Below are 18,504 nucleotides of genomic sequence, written 5' to 3'. Positions count from 1 at the left end.
GCATTTTACTCTTCATAAAAATTCTCATATTTGCTTATTTTAATTGCAATGACAAAGGATGAACTAGCTTTGTGGTAGCTACTGTTGCGTGTTCAATAATATTTGAGTAATCTTGCCTATATACTGTTTAAGTATTCTTGTTCATTTAAATAATTCATTGTGGGTTATATGTAACAATACTTCAATTGCACACATCATGCTTCCACCTGATACATGTGAGCCTCTCTAAAAGGAAAGACAAAGCAATTTTTGGACTCTCTGCATCTTCCTTTGAATTAGTTTAATGTTTTGAAGTTACAAAACAAAACAGTTACAGCCTGCCATCAAATCACATTTATATAGGGAGATTTCACGAGTGGTCATTGTATATGGTGCAATGCTTTGCCTGGACAATTTTGAAAGAAAATCCCACAGATCATTTAGCATTTGTGGGGAGGAAAAATGCAGTTAATATTCCATTAGTTATCTTTAATTAGTCACCTGATGGAGGGTCGCTGACCTGAAATGTTAACTGTTCCACTCTCTACAGATGCTGCCTGTCCTATTGGGCATCTCCACCACTTTCTGCAATTATTCCAAATATCCAGCATCTGCAGGTTTATTTGTTCTTTGAAAACCAAGCTGCTGTGGTAACTAGACTGCAAACAGCTCCCCCAGCCCCTTCCCTATCTAAGGCTTTCTTCAATGCAATTCACCAATAATTAAAGGGTAGTATCTTCTGACTCAGCACCAAAGATTTTCTCAGCAATTATTTTGCCATCATATTTGGGTTGATTCCCTCCAAAATCCTCTGGGAGAATATCAATATCAATCTCCTTAAAGAAATCTTCCAGCTCCTCACCGTGGACATACACCTGGAAGAAATATTGACAATTATTCATTGCTATAAATAATTTGTTGCTACCAAAGCTATATTTTTGCAGAAATTGCGGTCTCATCAATATTAGATCTCAAGTGCAAATAATTGGCAGAGGTCATCAGGACAGACTATCACCCCACTCCCGCCCTCAAGCACTGACTCTCTTCCAAATGATTGGCTCAGAGAAGTGTCCTGAAGATCAAAGCCCAAAGGTCTATTGGATGTCCAGAAGTCGAGGCACAGTGGCGTGAACCTTGAGTGTGTCCACAGGGGACGTTGGAAGCCCAATTTCTGTGAATCCATGAGTCCACTGGAGGATGGGGGTTAGAGGACTGTGTATGTACTTGGGTGGGTGGGAAGGAGGGAGGAAAGGTTTGCTGTATTGTTGTTGTTTTATCATTTGGCATGTCCTGACTATTTATCTACCTTCACAGATGCTGCCTGATACACTGGGTTCCTCCAGCGTTCTGTGTGTATGTGTGTGTCTGTTGCTTAAAACCTACGCTGAATGTTTTTCCTAAAGAGAGACGGGCATGGGATTCATGAGATGTACTTTGTGTGGAAACCTCGTACCAGTCTTGTGGGGGTTGCCCGGTGTGGGTTGTTGTGAGGAAACAAACCAGGCCAAGATCCAGTGGTGTGAGTGGGTCTGTGACACGATTCAGGGGGCAGGTCGGATGGACAGACTCTGCTGGGGAGAAAACATGAAAAATTCTCAACACAGGAACACAAGGAAATAGGAGTAATAGTTGGCCACCAGGCCTCTTAGGCGTACCCCGTCATTTAACACAGTCATGGCTCAGTTAGTTCCCTTCTTCTCTCTGACTGAGCCAATCTATTGGTACGAGCCAAGCAGGATCTTCACACAAGAGACATCAAGATATGTATATACACTATTTGACACCTCTGTCCCTCCCTGGCTCTCTCAGTGCATGGGGAATTTATCGCAAATTTTCCTATCTGCCCAATCATGTGACCCCCATGACATATCACACTTGGTTTTAAGATTAAATTCTGTTGTAGCCAGGCGGAAACAGGCTGCTAATCAAAAGCATTGTCAGCCCTGTGTTTGTACAAGAGAGATAGTGACAGCCTTATTTGATTTTTAAGGAAATATTATAAGTCTGTTGATTCAAGGGAAAGAATGGTTCGCATAAGAGGGTTTGAGGAGTAGAGTCTGGGAGTATATTCTTTATTGACTTGTATTCTCTATTTCTCATGATCTGACCAGAACACCCTCACAGCAAAATCATGGAAATACAGTTTATCTTCCAGCTCTACCTCACCATTAGCTTCATTTTGCATGTCAGGTACCTGTATTATAGCAGACCATTTGTTTAACATTCACTAGTCTAATGGAATCTTTCAAAGGACAATGTCAATGACTTCAGACTCAGCTGTTATTTTTTAAATTCTTAGGGATGATTTTGGGTTCAGAAAGGGGAGTTAGAGGTCAGATTAGGGTGTAGGGACAGGGATGTGGGGGAGTTAGAGGTCAGATTAGGGTGTCTGGCTTTTGTGTCTTTTGCCCAATGGGAGAGGAGAAAGAATGAGTGGTGTGGGAAGAGTCATTGATTTTTTTGGTTGCTTTCTCGAAGTGCAGGCAAAGTCAAAGTCAATGGAGGGGAGGCTCCAAGATGGCACCAAAGAACAATGCAGCCAAAGGCGATGTTCTGCAGACAGTTCATGAAGCTGCTTCTTTTACTACTTCATCTTTTTTTTCAAATCTTCTTTCTACTACTAAGCTGCATGCAATTAGAACCCATGATTTACAGTTTGATGCTGTGCTCTTGCGCCGATTGAGTGGTCTGGTGCTTTGTTCTCTTCAAGGGGTTTCAGTGAGGTTTGGAGTGGAGTGTGCGGCCCGGAGGCCTGGAAGCCTCGAGACAGGGCCTGAGCCCACGATCAACTCCATTGCTTCTCTCCGATTCAGGGGTTGATCAAGGTTGAAATCAATGAGGATGAGAGCAGAGGACGGGTGGGTATTTGGTGCCATCTGCCTGCATTCGACTGCTCTTCCTCTCCCTCACACTGGCTGCTCTCAGAAGAAAGTGCAGGAACCTTGGGATTCACATTTCAAGGATTGATCAACAAGGTTGTGGAATCATTTTTTTGAGGACTTTGAGGTTCATTTTGGATGTTTCTCTGGATTCCAGCTGCTCTTTTCTTTTGCGGTTTTTGAGTGGTTTGACCGCGGTGATCGATGTGGATTGGGGTGCTTTGGCAAAGAATGACTCTGCGTCCTTCAGGGGGCACGACACTGAACTGACCTAAACTGAATTCTCAGCTCACGGTTTAACGTCTGATATTCTATACGTTGTTCACTTGCTTTCGACCGTTTGTGCAAGTTGTTCACGCATTGGGTGTTTGATGTTTTCTTGAACGGGTTCCGTGGTGTTTCTTTGTTTCATGGCTGCCTGCTGGAGGACAAAACTCAGAGCTGTGTTCTGTATACACACTTCAATAATAAATGTTCTTTGAACCTTTGGTCTCTGTGATGGAATAGATGCATTCACAGCTCTCTGCAATTTCTCATTGCTTTGGTCGGGGCAGCTGCCATACTGACCCATGATGCTTGTGGAGAGGATAGTTCCTTTGGTATGTCCATAAGAATTGATAAGATTTTGCTGCTTTTGTCCTTACCATTTCATCACCAATCAGTGTTCAATTGCTGTCTGTAAAGGGTTTGTATATTCTCCCCACGACCGTGTGGTTTGACCCCAGGTACTCCAGTTCCTACCCACATTCCAAAGACATGTGGGTTAGGGTCAGTGAGTTGTGGGCATGCTATGTTGGCACCAGAAGCGTGGCAACATTTGCAGGCAGCCCAACACAGTTTCTCAGACCTGTGCGGTCATTGATGCAAACAACACATTTTGCCATAAGTTTCAATGTACATGCAACAAACAAAGAAATTCTGTCTTTCTTTTTCATCTTTCAATATGTGCATGAGCAATTTCTGCATTCAGAGCTGAGAATTGCATGGGGTATCTAAAAAATGTATGCACAGAGCATTACGGAACAAATCTTAGTTGGGATTTCAGTGAGAACAATCGGTTAGAGCGGGGGTCGGCAACCCGCGGCTCCGGAGCCACATGTGGCTCTTTTACGTCTGTGCTGCGGCTCCCTGTTGCTTTGGGAAATAATTGGTTGTGGCGACCCTTTTCCTGGCACATCCGAACCGACTCACAATTAGATAGCCTACGGGGGTTTGCGAGCACAGAGCTTTGGCGCCTCTGCGCCATGGGGGGCAGGTTGAGGGAGGCTTAAAAGTGAGGCTGAAGATTTCGAATAAAGTTTTTTCCTTCGACTGCAGTTACCGACTCCGTGACGTAATTTTAGCGCTGCGTGTCGCACACCGCTACATGGTCAGTATTTAATTAAAATGTATTTTATGTTAGTTTGTTAGTTTTTGAAATGTATTATGGTGATCTTGTACAATCTAAATAAGACGTTGTGGCGACCCATTTCTTGACACATCCGAACCGGCTCACAATTAGCCAGCGTTCAGGCTAAGGGAGATAGCCTACGGGGGTTTGTGAGTACGTGTCTTTTGCAGCATCCGCGCCCATGGGGGGCGGGTTGAGGGAGGCTTAAAAGCAAGGCTGTTTAGTTTGAATAAAGCTATCTTTGACTGCAGTTTACTGACTGCGTGTAGCACACCGCTACAACGTGTTTTTATCGCTGGCTGTCCAGAGGGGAGGTGCTGAAACGCTTTGTCGCGTGTCTGGAAGAAGTGAAAACTTTCCTGGGCAGCAAAGGGCTCACCTTTCCTGAGCTGGAACAGCCAGAGTGGCTGGAAAAGCTACACTTCATGGTAGACATGACAGCGCACCTGAACACGCTGAACACAGCTCTTCAGGGGTAAGGACGTACAGCCCTGCACATGTTGGAGGATGTTTTGGCATTCGAGCGCAAGTTGACGTTGCTTGCCAGAGATTTACAGACAGGCACATTGTCTCACTTCCCCAATTTGAGAGAGTTCAAACAAGGTCACGACATGATAAATTCGGAGTATTTACATTCTGCAATCATCGCAATGTAAACATCATTTGGGAAACACTTCTGTGAGTTCAGAGAGGAAAAAAACACATTATCCTTCCCGGTCACTCCCCTAAGCATCGATCCATCCCTACTGAATACGACTGCATTGTCAGGTGTGAGTCAACCTGAACAAGTATGATAAATATTTTAATTGCCTATTATTTTACGTATATTCATATGTTTTCAATGTTCAGTGAAATAGTCCTTTTATTTTTCAGGTTGACAGCTGGCTGACGTTATTTTTGGTTTGCTGCTGGCGGCAAATTTAAGTTTGGCGTTTTTCATAAATACAAGAAGGACTCAAATAGACGTTGAGTATTTTACTTAAAAGTAACCTTCAACCGAACGTCTTTTTTTCGGAGGTCAAAATGTTTTTGTTGCATGCAGAAATGTAATTTCGTTTTCTCTGCAGGAGTTCATCAATTTCATAAATGCAACACATTATAGTTTGTTTATACATAGCATAAAGGCAAAACAAAACGTTGTATGCAGTGTTATTTCATTTTAAATGTCAAACGGGTTTTGCGGCTCCCAGTGTTTTCTTTTCTGTGGGAAACGGGTCCAAGTGGCTCTTTCAGTGGTAAAGGTTGCTGACCCCTGGGTTAGAGGAACAATCTCTCTTGTCATGTACTTACCCTCTCCAGAAGTTTTCCCTTCAGGAAAGGCTTGACCATGTTGTAGGTGGTGGTGAAATACCAAGGCTGATGGATGAAGTGTACGGCTTTAAACCGAGCAGGGAAGGAGTCCTAGAAAGAGAAACAGACGTCAAACTATTAAACTCCTCTCCATTTTCTTGTCTGATGTATATCTAGTCTGGGAGAAGGTGTCATCTTCTGCTGTTTACTCTCTGTAATCCTGACCAATGGACTCAAGGCTTTCAGTGCTATCCTGAATGCTGCTTCCTCATTTTGAATTTATGATGGCAAGAGATTCCCAGGAACTGGTGGGGATGTTATAGCTTTTTAACTTTGAGAACGTCCTTGTCTACCTGGTAAGCTCTTACTACAATAGATCTTGTAATATTCCTTTAGTTTCATAGAAAGTGGATCTAAACAGGTGCTACACCTTGCCCAAGGGTGACCTGCAGTCTAGCAGAGGGAAGGAGTGCCTTACACCTCCTTTGGTAGAGACGTATCTCCATCCTGCCACCCAATAAGTCAAAATAAAAGGAACTTTTAAATTCCTTTAAAAGGAAATTAAAAGATAATAAATGCACTTACAATTTCCAACACAAACCCCTCACAGGGGTGCGGCACAATAGTGTACTGGTTAGCACAAACACTTTACAATGCCAGCAATGTGTTTCGATCCCCGCCAACGTCTGTAAAGAATTTGTACGTTTCTTCCTGTGATGACATGGGTTTCCTCCCACAATCCAAAGACATACAGTTAAGGTTAGTGAGTTGTGGGCATGCTATGTTGGTGCTGGAAGCATGGTGACACTTGCAGGTAGCCTGGCACATTCTCACTGATCTGATTTGATGCAAATGATGCTGTTCACTGTATGCTTCAAAGCACGTGTAACGATTAAAGTTAATGTAATCTTTAAACCCTCGTCATTGCTTCTGATGCTCACCTGAAGCATGTCCACCATTTTCTTGAGTTCTGAGGTTTTAATACCAGATGCTTGTTGCATCGTAAATCCCTTAAAATTTTCGATGATGCAAAATCCATTGATCTGCGTCTCCTCGTTCTCAAGAAGTCTCTCCAGGATCACACAGTAAGCGCGTAGGATCTGACGAGAAAGAGAGCAGCTCACGTCACACCCAGTCATTTTTATGGTTCAGCTCTCTGAAACGAAAGTTCTTTCAGTAAAGCTCACTGAGGTACTGCACAAAATGGTACCAGCACTGAGATTCCTCCGCTTGATCATTGTACGTTGGAATGGAAGAATGGGGATGACCTCTGATGGTTGGATAACCAACCAATCTAACACTGAAAACATTGAGCACTGCTCTTCCCTGAGTCATGTGATTTGTGCTTGGTTCATGTGGGACATACTACAATTAGAAACGGGAAGGATATACCTGGGATTTCTACTCCTATTAAGTAATCCCTGTTGATAATGTGCATGATTAATGGGGGGGAGGGCAGAGCAAAAGGAGAACAATGTCATTCAGAGTCAGATAATCTATCTGTCCATGGCCTCTACTGTCAAGATGAAGCTACACTCAGGTTGGAGGAACAACACCTTGTATACTGGCTGGGTAGCCTCCAACCTGATGACATTGACTTCTCTAACTTCAGTTAATGCCCCTCCTCCCCTTCTTACCCCATCCCTGATATATTTAGTTCCCCCCCCCCATTTTTTTCTCTCTCTCTCTGCACATCACTCTGCCTGTTCTCCATCTCCTTCTTTCATTCTCCCTAGGCCTCCCGTCCCATGATCCTCTCCCTTCTCCAGCTCTGTATCCCTTTTGCCAATCACTTTTCTGGCTCTCAGCTTCACCCCAGCCCCTCCGGTATTCTCCTATCATTTCGGATTTCCTGCTCCCCCTCCTACTTTCAAATCTCTTTCTGTCTTTCCTTTCAGTTAGTCCTGACTAAGGGTCTTGGCTGGAAACATCGACAGTGCTTCTCCCTATATATGCTGCCTGGCTTGCTGTGTTCCACCAGCATTTTGTGCATGTTGCTTGAATTTCCTGCATCTGCAGATTTCCTCGTGTTTGCCAGATAATCTTCCAATGCTCAATGCTGAGAATCAGCCATTTTTCAAAACTGGAAAGAAGTAAATCCTCCTACTACATTTCAGTGGTTCTCCCAAACTATTTCTTATCTGAGTTTGGAAGAAATCAGAAGCACTATCTTTGATTCTTCAATTAAATTTGAAGAAACCTGGGGACCATTTATTCGACACTTTCATATGAATTAATTTGGCTTATTTCAGATCCTTTTCTCTACTTATACTTGTTCAGGTATGGAGTTCTGGAGTTTTTCTTGACACCTTTATATATTTATAAAGTGCTATTATTGCCCATGTTAGTTTTAGTTTAGTATTTTTGTTCATTATATATTTTCTCTCATATATAATTTCAATTTTTTTTTTCTTTTTTCGACGATTATTTTTGTTTTTCATATATATTTATATAGACTTGATTGATTTATGTACCTTTTGTTGATGGATGTTTTAATAGGATATTATTATCCTATTACTAATGTAATCTCAAGTCTATTGAATCTGTAATCTATTCATTATTTTGTGTTGTTTTTTTTATATATGAAATTTAATAAAAAGATTGAAAAAGAAAGAGAATCAGCCATTTTTTTGAATAAATGGGCAAGGATCACATCCTCTTGTGAATGGCACTCAATTTTCATCTTTGCTGTGATTGTGTTCACTGGGATCTTCTATTGTTTAAATTTATTTATTGATACAGTGCAGAACTGATCCTTTCTGGCCCAACAAGCTGCACTGCCCAGCAACTCACCTATTTAACCCTATCCTAATCTCAGGACAATTTACAACGACCAATTAACCTAGTAACCGGTACATCTTTGGATTTTGGGAGGAACCCGGAGCACCTGGAGGGAACCCATGCACAAACAACCCTTCTTATAGAGGATGCCGGAATTGAACTCTGAAGTCTGACTCCTTGAACTTTAATAGTGTTGCACTAACTGCTATGCTAGCACATCACTTTGGTGCAGATGCTGAAAGACTTTTTGAGATGAAGATTTGGTTCTCTAATTTCCGTCCACATGACAGGTGCAGATAGAACCTCCCCATCCAACCCAAGCCAGAACGACTGGTGTAGCTGCTCTGGTTAACACAGACCGCTGGGTTTTACTTCCCCTCAATAACAATTCATAAGATCGCCCACGACATCCTGAAAAGTTGCAATCTATGGGCTTAAGCCATGGTAAGAAACTAAACCCCCCCCCAAATATTATACCCCATGCATCCCCTTGCCAGTCTACTGTGTCTCCCCATCTAAGAAAAGATGAGCTGGCAATGGACAAGGTTTAGAGGTGGTTCACGAAGATGATTCTGGGAATTAAAGGGTTATCATACGAGAAGTGTTTGATAGCTCTGGGTTTGTAATTGCTGGAATTTAGAAGGATGAGGGGGGAGGTGGTGAGGTCTCATTAAAACCTTCCAAATGTTGAAAGGCCTAGACATTGTAGATGTGGGAAAAAATGTTTCCCATTGTGGGAGAGTCTAGAACAAGAAGGCACACCCTCAGGATAGAGGGGCGTCCATGTAAAACAGAGATGCGGAGAAATTTCTTTAGCCAGAGGGTGGTGAATTTGTGGACTTTGTTACCACAGACAGCTGTGGAGACCAGGTTGTTGGGTGTATTTAAGGCAGAGCTTGATAGGTTTTTGATTGACCACAGCTTCAAAGGTCACAGGGAGAAGGCCAGGGAGTGGGGTTGAGGAAGAGAGAAAAAGGATTAGCCATGATTGAATGGCAGAGCAGACTCAATGGGCCAAATGGCCTACATCTGCTGCTGTGACTTATGGTCTGCCAGTTAGTCTAGTTATTGAATTTTCAGGGCTTCTTATGTGGGTCTTGGCCACAAAGACTTCTCTGTGAAAAAAACTCCAGTCACCATAACATCACACTCCTGTGGTTTGTGGACATGCCTGGAGCAGACAAGAGTCTTCAACTTGTAAAACCCATGTACAATTCAGGACAAAGTTGGAGTCATTTTAACTCACAAGTGTAAAACTCAACCTCACTAGAGACCATGTTTGATCTTCTTCATGGTCATGAGGATTGAGCTGATGTTCGGGTGGTTTTGATAAGGGTTTGGCCATGAAAGCAGTAAATTACCAGTGGTTATATACTAATGTATTTTCCATGACTAGGCCTTCAGTTCGGGAAAAAGGTAAGGAAAGGGAAAAGTTCATCAGCATAGAGAGAGTTACTGCCTCACAGCACCAAAACTCCAGGGTCAAATCTAACCTTGGATGCTGTCTACGTAGAGTTTGCCTATGACCATGTGGGTTTCCTCCAGGTGCTCTGGTTTCCTCCCACATACACTGGAATTTAGAAGGATGAGAGGGGATCTGATTGAAACATATAAGATTATTAAGGGATTGGACACGCTGGAGGCAGGAAGCATGTTCCCGATGTTGGGGGAGTCCAGATTTAGAGGCCACAGTTTAAGAATAAGGAGTAGGCCATTTAGAATAGAGATGCGGAAAAACTTCTTCACCCAGAGAGTGGTGGATATGTGGAATGCTCTGCCCCAGAAGGCAGTGGAGGCCAAGTCTCTGGGTGCATTCAAGAGAGAGTTAGATAGAGCTCTTATAGATAGCGGGGTCAAGGGATATGGGGAGAGGGCAGGAACAGGGTACTGATTGTCTATGATCAGCCATGATCACAGTGAATGGTGGTGCTGGCGAGAAGGACTGAATGGCCTACCCCTGCACCTACTGTCTATTGTCTATTGTCACATTCCAAAGACGTGCAAGTTGGTAGGGCAAGTATTCACAGTTAGTTATCCCTCGTGTGCACACAAGTGGTAAAATCTGTGAAGAGTTCATAAGAATCTGGCAAAGTAACAAATTATATTAACATAGAACTTGTGGTTGATGGCTGACACAGAATCAGTGAGCTGAAGGGTTTGTTTCTAAGCTGTTTGTCTCTTAAACACCCTTGGAACAATTGATTGGAAACATCCTTTTTGGTATTCTGTTTGAGGCTGTGATATACAAGAATCAGAACTAAAAACAGAAAATGTTGGAAACACCCTGCAGGTTAGGCAGCATTTTGAAGAGAAAAACTACGTTACAGTCTGACCTGAAATGATAAGCCTGATGCTTCCAAACCTGTTGAATGCTTTTTGCATTTTCTGTTTATTTCAGATTTCCAGCATCAGCATGTTTTGTTTGATTTCTCACCAGATACAAGTACTGTTACCTCATCAAAAGTAATTTCCTCGTAATCCCAGTTTTCGATCTTGAAGAGCAAGACAACACGGCCGTATTTATCCCGGTTTGTGAGAATGCCGGGGTAACCCGCCTCAATGGTGCAGCGGACTGCCTCTGGTGTCAGATTCTCAAAAAGTTCAGGGTATTGTTCACGGAAACGCACGTAGCCTAGTGGGGAGAGAAAACTGGGTTAATCAGCCTATCTGTGTTGGTATTGGAATGTCAGTATTGACGACATTGGTTCCCTGGGTGGCAAATTTATTATACGAGTGGAAGTGAGTAGACTAGGTCAGGATTTTAGAAGAATAAGAAGAGAGATTTACAAAGCATACAAAGTGCAGGAGGAACTCCAGATCTTGGCCCGAAATGCCAGCTGTTCATTCCTTTCCGTGGATGCTGCCCGACTTGCCCGATATCTGGATCTCTTCCTCCAGATATCCAGCATCAGCAAAATCTCTCGCGTTTAGAGATACTTACAAAGCTTTTTTATTTATTTAGAGATACAGCATGGTAACAGGCCCATCTGTCCCAATGAGCCCATCCGAATACACCCATGTGACCAGTTAACTTTGTAATGTGGGAGGAAACCAGAGCCCCTGGTGCAAACGTAAGCGCTGATGGGGAGAATATACAAACTCCTTGCAGACAGAGGCAGAATTGAATCCGCGTTGCTGGTGCTGTCATGGCGTTAAGGTAACCACTACTCTACAGTGCTGCCCTTCTGAAGAAATTTGGCAGGCAACGTTTATGGAGGATGTTTCCCCTCTCTTGAGGAATCTAGGACCAGATATAAAATTACAGAATAGGGGATAGCCTAACAAGGAGCGATATCTTTACTCAGAAGGTGATGAATCCTAGAAATTCTCTACTCCAGATAGATGTGGAGGCTGAGTCGTTATGTTCACTAAAGCAGAGATCATTGTCTGTGAGAGAACAGCTCTACTAACTACACCTTTGAAACACAGACAAAATGCTAGAGGAACTCAGCAGATCAGGCAGCACCTATGGAGAGGAATAAAGAGTTGATGTTTCAGGCCGAGACCCTTCATCAGGACTGGGAAGGAAGGGGAAGGAAGTCAAAATGAGGCTCTGCAGCTTATGCCATCTTTGACTGGATTCTATCACCAAACACATTTTTACCTCCTTCTCCCCCTCACCCCCCACAACTCTTCACTTTTGTAGGGATTGTTTTCCTGTGATTCTCTTTTTCGATCATCCCTCCACATCTTCTCCCTCCTGAAAGTGCTATACTTGCCTGTTCACCTTCTCCCTCACCACCATTCGGGGCCCCAAACCGTCCTAATTGAAGCAACACCTCACCTGCAAGTCCAGCATTTTATGTGTGTTACTCTGGATTTCCATCATCTGCAGCTTCCCTTCTGCTTATAACTATGGCTCTGTGCTGCTTTTTGCCGTACACTCTGTGGCTGCTTTATTAGGTCCACCTGTACACCTGCTTGCTTATGCAAATAACTAATCAGTGGCAGCAACTCGATGCGTAAAAGCATGCAATCACGGTCAAGAGATTCAGTTGTTCAGACCAAGCATCAGAATGGGGAAGAAATGTGATCTAAGTGACTTTGACCGTGGAATGATTGTTGGTGCCCATCGGGGTGAGTTGAGTATCTCAGAAACCGATGATCTGGGATTTTCACACACAACAGTCTCTTGTATTTACAGAGAAAAAAGGCACACAGAAAAAGCATCCAGTGAGCAGCAGTTCTGTGGGAAAAGACACCTTATTAATGAGAGAGGTCAGAGGAGAATGGCCAGACTGGTTCAAGCTGACATGAAGGCAACAGTAACTCAAATAACCACACCTTACAACAGTGGTGTGCCGAAGAGCATCTCTGAATGAACAACACGCTGAACCTTGAAGTGGATGGGCTACAACAGCAAAAGACCATGAACATACACTCAAGCGACCACTTTATCAGGTACAGTGGCCACTGAGTGTACAGTATATTCTGAATAATTGTTTAGCTGATGCAATAAAACGGTGGTTTCTGCCGATGATCAGTAGCCAGCACATCTGACTCCTTGGAGTCTCAACCATTCTTCAGAGGGATGGTAGATCAGCAGGTTTTAACCATTTCGTCTCTCATTTATTTAAAAGTTTTCTGGATTTTTTTTTAGGCATCAGAATTTACTCCTCTTCCTGCTCTCAGTTGTTTCTTTCCTGGTTTGCTCTACTGACAGACAATGTTTGCTGTGTCTCCTATGTGATAAAAAGAACCTTATGTTTGGAGAAGCCATTAATTAATTAATTCAAAAAAGATGGACATTCCCATGCCAAATGTTGGGCTCTTTTTCAAGAGCAATTACTGAACAACAGACCGAGGAAACAAGTCTCTAGTTTAACGAGTATCTCGGTCAAGTGACCCCGTTCTCATCTTGTGATTAGATTTTGAGGGAGGTTTGAGTGTGGGACTCCGCAGAAATCAAATCAATTGTTGGTTGTGATCCAGTTTCCTGTATATATTGAGAGAGCCAAGATGAAAAGAGAGGTGAAGGCAATTGCTGTTGTGTCTCTGGGTGAGAAGGGTAAGCTTCTGCAGCTGGTTGGTCAGAAATTTCTCCAAATGAGAGGTGCTTATATATAAGTCAGTTGTGATGGTAATGACCCCCCCCCCCCACCCCCGGGCAGCCACTCAGTGGTCAACCTTACATGTACAAAAGCAAAGGTATAAAATATTAAAGGTTGGCTTTATTTGTCACATTTACATCGAAACATACAGTGAAATGGGTTGTTTGCTTCAATGACCAACACAGTCCGTGATGTGCTGGAGACAGCTCGCACGTGTTGCCATGCCTTCAGTGCCACACATGCAACATTTTAGGAACTGCTTCTTCCCCTCCACCATCAGAATTTTGAACCCATGAACACCACCTCACTATTTTACCCTCGCAAACCAAGATTAAAGAAAGTGGTCCCTCAGGTTCCTGTGAAATCTTTTCTCTCTCACTTTAAATCTGTGCCCTCTAGTTCTTTATTCCACAACTCTGGGGGGAAAAATAAGACTGCGCATTCACCCTGTCAATGCCTCTCGTGAATTTATACATCACAATAAATTCATAATAAGCTCGATAAATTTCTAGAGATATGCCAAGGAGATCTGGCTGGTTTTCTTACCATCTGGTGTGGAGGTTCCAGTGCACAGTTCTGAAAAACAGGGTTATATCCAGCTCCTTCATAGGCATGAGCCTCCTACCATAGGAGACACCTTCAAAAGGTGGCGCCTCAGGAAGGTGGCATCGATCGGAGAAGTCCCTCACTATCCAGGACATGCCCTCTACTCATTACTACCATCGGGGAAGTTATACAGGAGCCTGAAAACACATGCACACAATATTTCAAGAACTACTACTTCCCCTCCACCATCAGATTTTCGAACCCTTGAGCACGACACCATTATTTTACTCTCTTTTCTTTATTTATTTTTATATTTCTTGTTGTGACCTATAGTAATTTTTTAATATATTGTGTTGTCTCAGTGCTGGAAAACAATAAATATATCAACGTATGTCAGTGATAATGATCCTGACTGGCTCTGACTCTGAGGATATATTATCTGGTTTGTGCCTTGTATCTTGGCAAAGTAGCAGAAATCCATCAACCAAATCCTCCTCTGTAAAGATCCTCTTGTTGTCAAAACAAGAATAAGGTGGCCAGCCATGGGTGTCCACACAGTATTTAGCACACTTCTCTGAGGATCGTCACCTCCACACAGTGGAGAGGCTTATGTGTTCCTGAGATCCCAAGAGTGATGCTAGCTCCTGGTCGGCTAACCCCTGATGGTAAGGTCAAGGGGAGGTTCCAGACAAAAAGTGATCCAACAAGGACCTCAACAGTAGAGCTGGCAGCAGATGATGATACCCCTCAATGGCAGTGAAGGTGGAGAAGGGCTGCAGTCAGTTTATAACCCATGCCGTTGGACCCTGACACCAATCTGTCAAGGACTGTGTGGTGGCTGCCCATGCATTAACTTCTCCATGTTAAACAAAGTCACGCATGGTTGTTTTCCATTAATGGAACAAGCCCTCAGAAGAGCATCATACTCAACTGGAATGATAGCACAACTGCTATTTCCCGCAATGCCACCTCAGCCGTCAAAGCAATTGTTCATTGATATTTATTGCTTATTTATTTATTATTATTATTATTTCTTCTTTTCTATTTGCACAGTTAGTTGTTCGTTGAACTCTGGCTGATCACCCTCACTGGGCAGTCTTTGATTCTGTTATGGTAATTATTCTGTAGATTTATTGAGTATGTCTACAAGAAAATGAATCTCAGGGTTGTATATGGTGTCATACATGTACTTTGATAATGAATTTACTTTGAACTTCATTGCTGGAGCTATTGGCTGAACCGAGTCCGAGTCCTCCACCATCTGGAAGCAACTTAGATGTGAAGGTTAATCATCTCCTCATTCGCAAACCAGTAAAGATAAGTCTGTCAAGAAATGTGGAGGTGGCTCGACCCAAAAGTACAGCAGCGGAGAAAATTTAGTGGTGAGCAATAGCTTTCATAGTCACCTGCAAAATTGTGGCACAAAGGGCCACAAAACAAGAGAGAACAGAAACTAAACATGACCGACAATAAGGTAAACCTTATGCAGGTAGAATGCAGGTGAGGAGCAGTAGGTTGAGGCCAGGTGGTTCGATGAGTGAATAAAGAGGGTGGATGGGAACTGGATGGCATAGGCTGCAGGTGATGAGTTTGGAATGAGTGGCAGGTGCATCCTATTAGATGGGTGGAGATTGAGAGGTGTCTGCATGTGTAGGCTGGGAGGTGTCAGTGGGAACAGACCTGACAAAATCATTTCTTGCCCAACCGAATACAATTTAAGGAAATAGCCTGTAAGTAAAATCAGATGAGGTGTTTCTGGAAAGTCAGTATCTAATATGTGTTAGGAAGCTGATTCCTGTACTTACAAACACCTTAATAACCTACACCTCTCACCTTTGAGAAGATCATAAGACCTTTTCACGTCAAACTTCCTTGCTCTTACGAATCTCAGGAAGAAAGCATCATCTTTGTCTTTTGTTTTCTCGTACACAGTCTTGGCAAACTCCTCTCCTGAGTTGGCAAAGTCCTCAACAAGGTTGTGAAGCTCTTTCACACACATCACCCGTTTCTCTTCTGTCTCATTCAATTCATCCTTGGCCTTTGGAGAGAAAAGGAAGATTAGAATCATTCTGCAGAAAGTTCTGCCACCTTGGGTGACCTTTGGGCTGTACCACAGATTTAGATCTCAAATGATAAATGGCCTTTTCTTTAAGAATTAGAATTAAGTGGGCAAGGAAGTGAGGAACTGGGTGGAGAGGTGGCAAGTCAATTTTCATTTCTCTTATCACAATTAACATCCAGCAATTAACTTAGAATATGCCTTCATGCATTCCTTGTGACTAAAGGGAATTTCTTAAAAGGGAAAAAATATTTGCAAATGAAGGTGCAATGGTACAATTAAGCTTAATTTAATTTTTTTTTTCTCTAATGGAACACTCATATAAGAGAAGAAATATCTAGGAAATTGGTTTTGGAAGTAATGCCGGAGAGGCCTGGAAGTTGACTGATGACTGTAGTACATTAGCAGTTGTTAAAGATGTTTGTGTAAATCTGAGTAACTAAACACATCAGCATCTGTTGGACATAGCCTTTTCCACCAGCTGGTTTCATATTTGGAACAAAAGATATTGCACAACTACCCTTCAGCATACATACTCAGATATCTATTCTGATCATCAGCGGAGGAAAGACTGTTGCTCACATAAAGCCATCCACTAGTGTGACTTGGTTGAACAGTTCAGCATGTCAATCAACACGTGCAGATAGCTTCTTCAGTGACACTTAAACAAAACAGATGGTAAATAAAACTCTAATCCTGACTATTCTTGTCTTGACTTGACATGGTGAAGTTCACTGACCCCAATTCAAAGGATAATAAGGATAAATGGCAGCTATCTATGTAGATTTAACACCAAGCTGCTTGCCCATTGTATACTGTTTAGTAGGCATGAGATAATTTTTTCAGATCTCTGCTTTGAAGGCCTTGCTGCCTTTGAAGTAGGGCGTTAGACAATGCAGGAATTCACAAAACATTTTTCCATCACTAGACTAATAGATTCAGCCTCCTAAGTAACAGTAGCAATCAACCAGTGACTGAGCACAACACTTCCTCAACATCCTAGGCATCCATTAACAATCCAGGATATGCTCTAATCTCACTGCTACTGTCAAGGAGAAGATACAGGAGCCTGAAGATCCAAACTTAATATTTCAGGAACAGCTTTTTCACCTCTGCTATCAGATTTCAGAATCAGGTTTATTATCACTAATATGTGTCATGAAATTTGTTAATTTAGCAGCAGCATTTAAATGCAATACATAATATAGAATGAAAATAAATAAATAAATACTGTGTATGTATATTGAACAGATTAAAGATCGTGCAAAAACAGAAATAATATTTATTGAATAAGTGAGTTAGTGTTCATGGATTCAATGTCCATTTAGAAATCGGATGGCAGAGGGGAAGAAGCTGTTCCTGAATCATTGAGTGTGTGTCTTCAGTCTTCTGTACCTCCTACCTGATGGTGAAATGAGAAAAGGGCATGCCCTGGGTGCTGGAGGTCCTTAATAATGGACACAGTGCTCCGTGAAGATGTCCTGGGTACCTTGTAGGCTAGTACCCAAGATGGAGGTGACTAAATTTACAACCCTCTGCAGCTTCATTCAGTCCTGGCCAGTAGCAAACCCCACCCCCCAAACCAGACAATGATGCAGCCTGTCAGAATGCTCTCCATGGTACATCTATAGAAGTTTTTGAGTGTTTTTGTTGACATACCAAATCTCTTTCAAACTCCTAATGAAGTATAGTCGCTGTCATGCCTTCTTTATAACTGCATCGACACATTGGGACCAGGTAAACCATTCATGCACCTTGTTATTCCTTTTAGTTCTGCACTATTTGAGGATTTTTGTAGTTTATAGTAATTTTGTCATTGTATTGTACCACTACCACAAATCAACATATTTCATGTCATGTAAGTCAGTGAGAATGAAACTGATTCAGATTCTGATATCCAGCTATGAGAACAGGCAGATGTTAAACTTCTATTATTTTACCTGCCTTCACCTTAAGACAGATCTCCTCTTGTAGAGGTCAGAAGAAAACACGGCAGATACCAAAAACCTGATATAAATTAGAAAATGCTTAACCATGAAAAGAGAAACCATTAACATTTCAAGTTCAGAATCCTGTATCAAAACTAAGGGAGAAGCAAAAATGACATTATTTTCCTTTTTTGTTGTGGTCAAACTATACATTATTACACAGATGAACCCACTCACAGGGTGAAGGAGCAACACCTTATATCCTGTCTGGGTACCCTCCAACCTGATGGTATGAAAATTGATTTGTCTTTCCAGTGAGGAAATCCACCCCTGCCCTCCCCCTCCCCCCCCCCCAATTTCCCACTCTGACCTTTTACTTCTTCTCACCTGTCTGTTACTTCCACTGGGTCCCCTCCTCCTTTCTCCTATTGTCCATTTTCCTCTTCTTTGAATTTTTTTCTTCTTCAGCCCTTGACCTTTTCCACCCATCTGGCTTCACCTATCACCTTCCAGTAAGCCTTCTCCCCTCCCCCCACCTTTTAATTCGGGCATCTCTCCCCTCCCCTCTCAGTCTTGGAGAAGGATCTCGTCCTGAAACACA

General features: G+C 42.6%; 1 protein-coding gene across 1 annotated transcript in view; it reads right to left on the bottom strand.

The window, feature by feature from the left end:
- Window positions 1-275: 275 nt before the first annotated feature.
- Window positions 276-18,504, bottom strand: part of rlbp1b (retinaldehyde binding protein 1b) — a 72,724-nt gene continuing 54,495 nt past the window's right edge. Inside the window, exons 4-8 of the mRNA XM_059952479.1 lie at window positions 15,750-15,954; window positions 10,773-10,951; window positions 6,480-6,638; window positions 5,539-5,649; window positions 276-854 (exon numbers count right to left, since the gene is read on the bottom strand). Of these exons, the coding sequence (XP_059808462.1) occupies window positions 702-854; window positions 5,539-5,649; window positions 6,480-6,638; window positions 10,773-10,951; window positions 15,750-15,954 (807 nt within the window). The 3' untranslated portion in view covers window positions 276-701. The remainder of the gene's footprint in view (window positions 855-5,538; window positions 5,650-6,479; window positions 6,639-10,772; window positions 10,952-15,749; window positions 15,955-18,504) is intronic.

Source organism: Hypanus sabinus, chromosome 28, assembly GCF_030144855.1.
Source record: "Hypanus sabinus isolate sHypSab1 chromosome 28, sHypSab1.hap1, whole genome shotgun sequence".
Lineage (NCBI taxonomy): Eukaryota > Metazoa > Chordata > Chondrichthyes > Myliobatiformes > Dasyatidae > Hypanus > Hypanus sabinus.
This window is presented reverse-complemented; position numbering and strand designations above follow the sequence as displayed.